Source organism: Triplophysa dalaica, chromosome 18 (genome assembly GCF_015846415.1).
Source record: "Triplophysa dalaica isolate WHDGS20190420 chromosome 18, ASM1584641v1, whole genome shotgun sequence".
NCBI classification, from domain to species: Eukaryota; Metazoa; Chordata; class Actinopteri; order Cypriniformes; family Nemacheilidae; genus Triplophysa; species Triplophysa dalaica.
The window spans coordinates 8246968-8257107 of record NC_079559.1 but is presented as its reverse complement, the minus strand read 5'-3'; the positions used below and the strand labels follow the sequence as shown (position 1 = coordinate 8257107).

Sequence of the window (10140 nt, the reverse complement as noted above, 5' to 3'; positions counted from 1 at the left end):
AAATAAATGACACTTGGTTTCGTAAAGGATGACATCACAATTATATGTGTGTGCAAATTTTCCCGTTTTGGGACCTGCCATCGGCTAAAACAAATACTTCTGTCCACAAAATGACGTCTTTTGGCGCAATAACACGTACACCCGTTATATAGACACGTTACGTCTAAAGACATTTTTGACAAAATGGCCTGCTATATGGTACGTGTAGAACAGAGGGGGTGAATCGACGGAAGCTGATCGCGATGGAGGTGTAGTGAGCTTGTCATAGTTTACATCACGTGGGACAGTGATGCTAAGTCTTGAGGAATGCTCTCGAATATTAGTGTTTTCAATTTATGAGTTGTTTTAGTCGCCGGGGTCCTCCTACTGCAGAGGCCGTAAATTATAAATGTTATAAACCTCACGGTCAACTAGAGCCGACTTAGATCTTTTTATCTTGTAGTGGACCGGTTTTTATTTGTGAAATCATAACTCACCTCAAGAATATTTAACAGTATAACTAAGCAATAACGAATAAATAATTTTTATAATATAATAAAGCATTTTCATTGCCGGCTTAATTTCTGGAGAGATGGAAATAAACTGTTTGCATTGGGGATGCAACTTTTCAGAGATGGACCGATGACTCATAGAACGTTACTATTTTTAGTGAAGAAAAACACATTTCTGAAATGCTCGAAGACGCAAATAATCTAACAAATTTAATGAATGAAGAGATATGTATTTGCAAACGAACACTTCATTTCTTTGTATTTGCTGCCGTAAGTATAATTATTTGGGAGATTTCATCATTCATATTGACAAGAATAAAGACTTTTTCATGACAAAGGACTGTTTGTCTTTATTGGAATGTTGTTTTGATCTGAAGCAGCTTGTTCACTGGGCTCCACACAAAAGCTGCTTTGATCAACTTACATTAGATTTGATCATCTCAAATTGTGCAGTTTGCCTCTTCAGACTTAGGGTTGTATGACCACTTGGCCATCTTTTTTCATTTGGAATTTGTACAAACTATTGAATCTGCCACTTAATCTGAATTATCATAAATGGAAGGCCATGACAAAGTTTTTGGCTTTTATTGAGTCAGCATTACATTATTTTCTCCGACTGACCCTTTGTTTGGAGGCCAACATTTCTTTGCTAAATGCATTGCTTATAACTCATTTGCACCCTTGACAGTTCTGTGACCTTGGTTCGCCCTGCTCCCTGGTATGATGAGCCGCACTTAATATCTCAATGTCTCAATATTTCTCTCAGATAATTGTCAGTAATCAAAGCAATCCTAGAAAATTGTTCGATACCATTAATAAGTTGCTTAATGGAAACATTTCCTCAAATGAAACTACACTACACAAAATAAAGGTGCTTTGAAGGTTCTTTACAGCGATGCTATTTTGGTTCCACAAAGATCCATTCAGTCACAGGTTCTTAAAAATCATCTCTTTCTTACCTTTTTATAATCTAAAGTACCTTTTATCAGCAATAGTTCCATTTTGATATGTTATCAGTAGTTCGCAAAATAACAAACATAATTATTCAATTTTAACACATGTACCAATTAAGAATAGAGCTCAATGGGCATGCAGACACTTCTCTTTTTTAAATTAACCAAGTCTATACAATTTTCTGACAAGCTCATGTGCACCAGCCATGTTAAGTATTTATTAACAAGTTTAATTTTTCGTCAAGCAAGCTAGACCCAGCTGGGACTCGAACCCTCAATCTCCTTAGGCTGATGCCTTAAACATTAGGACACGTGTCCACACTACACTGGGGAGAAATGGCCAAAATGCCCCTGCTAAAAGAAACAAACAAATAATGAAATGTGAATAATAACTAAAGACACTAAAAAGAAAGACAGATTGCAAGAAGTGGAAATATTTACATATTTATATTTCAGTTTACAAACATTATTCAAAATTTGAAAAACTCTATTTAATTACCACATTATTTCATGTAAAGTCATTATATTCGTTATAATAACATTAATATGCTATATATATATACACTAATGGACATGGATGGGAGTATTACATTTGATGGTATGGCATACAGTCTGTAAGGATATTTGCATTGCTTGTAATTTCATTGAATGTTCAGTTGTTTTTACAGCATTAAAGAGATGGCAATAGAAATAGAGCACTGAATACGGCACTGTCCTCTTTTTAGTAGGTCTCTCTTCTATGGGTTTTTAGACCAGATTAATTTATTTATAAATTTGAGTAGATTCAGTTATTAATAAAGGAAATTGGCAAAACTATAACAGGAATATAGTGACTAGTTATATAGTACATAATAGGCATAATAGACATAGAGTAAAATAGGCAAATGGAGTTTATAAAAACAGATTTAAAAAATAATAAAATACAAAATAATTTTTTTTTTCAAAAAGACATTATTTATTAAGGTGTTTAAAAAAGTTTTATTTTAAATTGAATATTTAAGTATCCACAACTGTGCCCTTTTATTTCACTCAGAAAAATTCAGCCTACATACCAATGAGGATGAATCAATACACTAAATTCTGCACTACTGTAGTAAAATAAACATACAGTATACACAGAATGCAAAACAATGCCGGAGCCCCATAAAACATAATGATAATATATGCTGATGCAAATAATTATCAAACTGAATACGGATAGGACCATCTCTTTGTATATTAAGTTTAAAATTAAACAGGAAGAGATAGACGAGAATGAGGGGAAAAATCTCATTTGCATGATATCCTTATAAAAAAAGATTCTATGGAGCATGTGAACCTTTATGCTGACAGAGCAAATGCTTGTTGGTCAGTATGAACCGTGTATCTGAGCAAATAAAACACATGCAAGTGTCCACCATCTCTCTCAGATAGATAAAACTCATGCTGCTTGAACAATTTGCCTTTCTTTTGCTCCTCCCGCTAACATCCTGATTGGTTCTCTATTCTGTCATTCAGAAAGAAGTAACGCAAGTCATTTCATCAGCCAGGTCTTCCTCCTCCTGGTTCCTGATGGGCTCCTCATCGCTGTAAACGGGTCCCATGTCTGTGTGATTCAGGAATCCTTGGCTCTCCCCAGAGCCTCCAAGGGTCAGGAGATCACTGGCAGCGCTTTCCATCTCATCTATGGTCATCTGACAGGCATCTGCGATCTCGCGCTTGGCAAAGGCCACAAACTTTGGATCCTTGGCGTATAAGCCCAAACCTTCGGAGATCAAGACCTATCGAGGAGAAAAAGAGCTGTGATAAATGACAGTGACATCACTTCACACCGATATAACAATAATACTGAAAAGAAACTTTAAAGGTAAAAAACTGAGCGCAGAAGGAACCGAGATAACAAAATGACTTAATATTTTTATCTTAAAGCTGGTTGGTTTTTGTTTGGAACCAAAGTTGTTAAATATTGGCGGTTAGTCACCCAATGTAAATAAAAATGGCATCTAGCACTTTTAGTGGTGATCATCTTGGACTTTATTCCTCTTGGACTTGTGTCTGTAGGAAGCATCAATCATTTAATAAAAAGATCCTGTGGTATCTTCTATGATGCTATTATGCTGCTGTCAAACTTCTGTAACGTTCCCTTGACAATGCTTTAGCGTTATTTTAGCTTCAGTATGCTATTAAGTTACAATAATGTTGATGTTGTTAAGCTACAATGCGTCTGTAGTGTTTCTGCACTTATACCGCTTCAACCAGACTGTCAGCGCTGCCTCTCTTCTCGCTGTAATGAGGACTAAGTTGGGTGGGGACTCTTAGAGTGGTGTAGGCTCTGTACGGCTGTGCCCCTATACCAGCAGAGGATTCCGAATACCATCCCTGCCGGACAGTCCCGGGCGGGCTCTTTTCGTCCCAGTGGCCCACATTAGCAGCACCAGCTGAACTCTCTTCTTCTACCAGGATGAGGGGAGCATAAAGGAGTCGACCACGGCGCGGACCAGTGTTTGCCCAGGATGCTGTTGAATCTGTGGATGATCGAGCGCTGCTTCGACGAGAATCGTAAACATTGAATCCCTGCGTGGGAAAGAACATGAGAGATCAAAAGAGAAAGGGCCAGTAACAGCTTCATTGACAACAAAAAAATAAAGTCACTTCAGTTACATAATGCGTCAACTTTCAGAATCTTTCATAATAATTTCCCTAGTGACTTTTATTTTGTTATCCAGGTCACTTTCCAGATCTATACAGAATAATCAGAATACTAATGCATTATTGGACAATTATAAGGGCTGTCAAATGATTAATCGTGATTCAGAATAAAAGTAACTGTTGATATAATAAATGTCTGTGTACTGTGCATACTATTTTGTATTTATAAACATACATACACATACGTGCATATGTTTAAGAAAAATATTACAATTATTAAACTTTTATATATAACTTACATTGTGGTAAATAAAAATAAACCAAGTAAATATTTCCTTCATACAGTACGTATACGTATATCGGTAAGTGTTTATAAATACAGATATATATTATGTAAACACTTAACTTTTATTCTGGATGCAATTAATCATGATTAATCGTTTGACTGCACTAAAAAGTATATAAACAATTTCATTTTATGTTTAACATTTTGTACATGTTGGTTCAACGCCAGGGTGTGTATGAGATGTACTGTAAATTGTGATTTTTTTATATATTGTGCTTTGCTTTGCATGTAGACAAGTACCTCTGCACGTGCTCTGCAGGGAGGAGAGTTCTGATGGTACGTTCCTGGGATGGGCAGGTCATCATTGCTACCTTGCCTTCTCAAACACTGAATTTTAAATGAAGCTTTTCTCCCTGAGATTAAAATGAGACGCACGAGGAAAACCGTGAAATACATTACATTTATTGAAGTACATAAAAAAAATTGTGATCAAAATAGATCTCAATTGATAGATTATGTAACCGGTAGGTGTTGCTGGCAGCAGGCGTCTTCGAGCTGTCCTCCTGGCGTCTACGTAACTGTTTCCACAATGATTACCGTATGCATGAGGTCTCAAAGAGTGTCCATCAAACCTGTCTCGATGACCCAGGATTATTGGGTTGTCATCTAGATAACCGTGCCTGAAGAGGACAAAAGATATAGATTGTTGTATTGAAAATATATAAATACGAATGTACACTGCTGAAGTATTTTACATCGCATCATTACATTTTATTTTTACATACGTTAATAATTGGTTCATGTGGCAGAGGCATCATTTTTAAAGTACCTTTCTCTTGAGATGATGCTCTCGCTGTCTTCATCTTTTCCATAGAAGCGCTGTTCTCCAGGGTACACACCGCCTTCCTCTCTCCGAGAGAGAGGAGACGAGAATCTGTCCCTGGAGTCTCTCCTGAGAACAAGAGAGGAAAGCAGCAGTCAGAAGGAGAAGGAGGACAGCACACAGGAACAGAACACAGACACTAACAGAAAGTAGCAGTGAGACCACAGACAGAATGGCAGACAATAGACAGATCACCTGGAGGACAGAAAGAAAGAAACATAAAAACTGACCCGCAGACAAGAAATACTGAAACTCCAGGATGTGATGATTGCTTACCTTGAGTTTTTAGAATATGACGACCTTCAATGCAAACAAGAAAAAAGTATCAGAAAATATGTACGTATATTATAAACGGAAAAACAACTTACAAGCACTTTAATAATACGATAATGCCTATTCCAACTTTTGTAAGATTTTTTTCTTGTGGAAACAAAACGATATTTGACATTACAAACATATAGCATCATTAAAATATCTCAGTGTACCTCCTAGGCAGCTGGTCAATCAGACCATTCTTGTGTTGGTTATGGAAGGAGGAACGTGTACTGTCTCTTCTCCTGAAGTTGTCACACTCCAGAGCACCATTCCCATTTTGTGTTTTTGCTAGAGAGCTCCTACGTCCCGGTCCCCCGTTCAGGATGCCGTCTCCTGTGAGAGCAACCGAAGTGCCGGTCGCAGTCGTGGCCAGAGAGGAGCGGCGGCTTTTGTTTGAGTGCTCGGCGTGGCCTGCATAACCATTTTCTGTCTAAAAGTCAAGCAATATCACAGACAAATGTGTGAGAATGTATTAGAATACACAGAATATTTATATGCATTATACAATGAAGTCCGATCATGGATCGTCTGGTTGTTGAATGAATTGTAATATTTGCTTCCTATTGGCAAAACAAGTACTGTACCTAAAGATAGCAATAATAATCAATTATTAATTATAATAATCATACATTTTTGACAAAAGTGTAAATAAGTAACAAGCATAAATATAAACAATGAAATCTGACAGCTTGAGCAACCCAAGGAACACAATTATTTATATAATAATTACCTTTAACCAAACCAGCCACAATACCCACACCAAACCCTTCAGCCCAAATCTCATTCATTACCCATGTAAGCCCGTTTCCACCAGGGTTGGGAGTTTTTGATTATATAATTCATGACTTAGTTTCTTAAAATAATGACAAACTAGGTCGAAATTTCAGCTTAGTAAGTGATAATAATGAGAAGCTTGCTCATCATAATGGCTTAGTATCTCATAAGAATGAGAAACTAAGTCGAAATTTGGAGTTAGTAACTCATAATGATTTAGTATCTCATCATAATTAGAAAGTTACTCGTAATAATAAGAAACTTTCTCACTATAATGACTTAAATATTTCATTTTTATGAGTTACTAAATCGAAAATTATGATTTAAAAATGACTTATAAAATCGTTAAAAAATTCCCAAACCTGGCAGAAACGGGCATCCATAATTACCCGATATCTGCTGCTGTCAGAATTAAACAGGCACTCAACTGACCATCTGTCTCAACAGACCAGGTGCTTCATCACTCCGAATAATGATCTAATCCTTTTGACTATTGGTTTACAGTGGATTATTTTCTATAAAGCAACTCTGCACGACGAATTCAATGTGTTACACAAATTCAGCTTAATTGATTAAAAAAATGTGAAGAGTAATTAAATGATCTGAGGCACCTTGTAACAGGCGTCCTCTGTATCCTGCTCCTCCTCCAGGCCTTCCTCATCCAGGTCGTCGTTCATGGCCAGTCTCATTTCTGGCCCCAGGTCTTGTAGAGTTCTCAGCCCGGCCTGACACAGATGCACGCAGAAAAAAGAGGGGCTACTGTATATATGCAGCTCACAGTACAGTTGAATTAAAAAATACACCATCAGTGGCCTAATGGATAAGGCATCTGCCTCCGTAGCTGGGGATTGTGGGTTCGAGTCCCATCTGGGTCGTAAATTACAAACCTTGTGACAAAAGTTGAAGGATGAACCTTTAAAAGTGTCCAGTGAGTGAGTTCTTACATTGGTGGATTGTGGAAAAGCTACATAGGTCACATAAAAAATGATTTGGCCTGTTGGAATGATTATCTGAATGCTGGGTGAACCTCAATCGGCCAATGAAAGAACACCATTCCAGCCATGAAGATGGTCAGGGCAAAAGCTCAAATAAGACGTGCGTAAATCTAATCTGCATCAGTGGAACTCTCTTTATGTGAACCAACCTTTGTTATTTAATTTTTGCAAGAGAGCAATGGTTTTGCCACATTACAATGGGAGCTTCATGGGAATTCTATGAATTATTTATTCAAACTAATTCAGAGAGTGATCTTCCTTATTCATAGGGTGAAGGGGAACACATTTTGTTCTTTCCTATACTGATCCACCATACTTCACCATATAAAAATCGTATTTCTATGGTAATGAGATAAAAGATATAATAGAAACTGGGGAAGACATCTACCTGTAGAGCTGAGGGGTTATCAGACTCAGATTCTCCCAGACCCACTTTCTCTTTCCTCTTTCGGAATTTCCTGAAGTAATCCTGGATCAGGAATGTAGCGTAGAATTTCCCAACAGTCACTTCTTCCTCTGAAAACAAACAGTATGGAGACAACAGCAATCAGAAAAGTTAGTTTCTTGTGATGTATTGTTAGTTTTTGTGTCTTTATTTACCACCTTGGTCAAAATCTTTAAACTTATGCAATCATTAGGACTGCATGAAGCATTTTGTCAAGAGGATTGTAGATGCCATGTTGAGTTTGTAGAAAAACTTTAGGAACTTAACACAGCCGCGGAAAAAATTGAGAGATTTTCTGATTTTCAAATGCACCATTTATAGGTATGTGTTTAGGTAAATGATAATTTTTGTTTAATTCTGTGAACTACTAACAATAATGTCTACCGAATTTCAAATAAAAAATATTCTTTCTTTTTGCATATATATGCAGAAAATGAATACTGGAGAAGAGTTCAAAAGAACAGAGATGTTCTTTATTATAGACCTCAAATACTGCAAAGAAGAGTTCATATTCACTTTTAAGTCATATTTGTACATGTATTTAGAAAAATTCAAAAATGATTTTTTTTCACAGTTTTCATGTGTCTTGTCATGCTGTCCGTTTTTCAGATTGCTGATGTATAACTTCATGTCACTCCTGAGGTATGATTTTGTTAATGTTCAACCAACAGTGGACTGAAATGGCCATTATACATATAGAAATGCTCATTAAAGAAAAAATTCTGAATGGTCTCTTGATTTGTTCCACAGCTGTAGTTCTGAAGTGTTATGCTCTAACTCACCAGTAGGGGGTGGAATAACCTCATCTAAGATGTTAGGTTTCATCCGCTTCCAGATCTTCTTAATAATTATTCTCAATTCCTCATTCTCGTGATCGGGGTTCCCTATAAACAATAAGTAAAAGTCACATTAACTCACACAGCTGTGATTCTACCCATATGACATACACACAGTCTTGATACAAGTATCAATCACTAAATATCTCATTCTCCAGCACTTAACTACACTTTAAGGCAAGGCAGGGCAAAAAATTGCATACAGTCACACATTGAATGTAAGTGATTAAATTCAGTGTAACATGCACTAAAATAGAAATTCAATGAATGCTCACAGTGACACAAATTATTCCAGTTCTAGAATTTATATGCAAAGCACAGCTTCAAACTGCATGAGAATGAGAATGTGTGTGTTAGCTTGTACTGACCGTCAGTTTTAATTTTCAGGGCAGTTCTGACCAGGGCAAACAGGGTGGCGTTGAAGGTCACTGTACCGTCGCTATTAAGGGGCATGTTCATGGCAACCAGCCTCTGCCAGACAGAGAAAGAAAAAAATACAATAAGTGAAATATGGAAGAGAACACACCTAAGATGTGTGTGTGTGTGTGTGTGTGTGTGTGTGTGTGTGTGTGTGTGTGTGCGTGCGTGCATGTGTGTACCTTGCAGGCCACACGGTGAGGACAAAGCTTCCCAAATCCCAGAGGAGGTTGGATCCTCCGGAGTAAAGCCACCACATCCAAGTGCTTAATCCGACCTCTGCAGAAGCAAATGAAGTCAAAATGAATTATCTTATTCATATAAAATGAAAGAGCAATAGAGAGAAGGGGAATCTTACTTAGCTTCAGAATCGTACTCTGCCCAGATTCTTTTGAATTCATCCAGGTGATGGGGTCCAAGAATTGACCAATCACGGGTCAGATAGTCAAAATTGTCCATGATGACGGCAACAAACAAATTAATGATCTAAAAAAGAAGAAAATAAAGACAATCACTTGCATTCAGATTTATATGTGGCAACATTGGGTTATCCTATAATCAAGGACAAAATCGGATTTATATAACCCACAAAAATCAGACGGAGTTACCAGGAAGGCGCAGAGCATGAAGAAACTGATAAAGTAGATGATGGCAAAGTTGCTGCCACAGGCGAACTCTTCACCAGGTTCATAGTCTGATTCTGGATCACAGCGCTTTCCTGGAAGGCTGGCTAACATGATCTCCTGCCACGCCTCACCTGTGGCACACCTGCACACAAGCACACATAACATCACATTCACAGGATGACTGACACACTCTTTTTTGGCCTCTGTTGTGTTTCTTACCTGAAGAGAAGAAGCACAGCCTGTGGAAAGGTCTGAAAGTTGTTGTTTCTATTAATCTGCGTGTGGTCCTGCATGGCGATCTTTCCGAATGTCTGACAAAGCAAGATATATTGGACTGATTATTTCAATATGGAATATTAACTTATACACAAAAGCAAGAAACAGTGGCAGACGTGCCACACTCACCTGCATTCCAATCACAGCATAGATGAAGAAGATCATAGCAATAAGAAGAGCAACATACGGCAGGGCCTGAGGGACAAAAAGACACA

The 10140-nt window shown here is 37.5% G+C and overlaps 1 protein-coding gene across 1 annotated transcript in view; it reads right to left on the bottom strand.

Moving 5' to 3' along the window:
* Positions 1-2464: 2464 nt before the first annotated feature.
* Positions 2465-10140, bottom strand: part of cacna1fb (calcium channel, voltage-dependent, L type, alpha 1F subunit) — a 31688-nt gene continuing 24012 nt past the window's right edge. The window contains exons 33-48 of the mRNA XM_056773522.1: positions 10055-10120; positions 9869-9960; positions 9632-9791; positions 9382-9509; positions 9206-9302; positions 8975-9077; positions 8553-8654; positions 7714-7841; positions 6942-7055; positions 5727-5986; positions 5518-5541; positions 5188-5310; positions 4881-5038; positions 4659-4771; positions 3671-3997; positions 2465-3204 (exon numbers count right to left, since the gene is read on the bottom strand). Of these exons, the coding sequence (XP_056629500.1) occupies positions 2938-3204; positions 3671-3997; positions 4659-4771; positions 4881-5038; positions 5188-5310; positions 5518-5541; positions 5727-5986; positions 6942-7055; positions 7714-7841; positions 8553-8654; positions 8975-9077; positions 9206-9302; positions 9382-9509; positions 9632-9791; positions 9869-9960; positions 10055-10120 (2262 nt within the window). The 3' untranslated portion in view covers positions 2465-2937. The remainder of the gene's footprint in view (positions 3205-3670; positions 3998-4658; positions 4772-4880; positions 5039-5187; positions 5311-5517; positions 5542-5726; positions 5987-6941; positions 7056-7713; positions 7842-8552; positions 8655-8974; positions 9078-9205; positions 9303-9381; positions 9510-9631; positions 9792-9868; positions 9961-10054; positions 10121-10140) is intronic.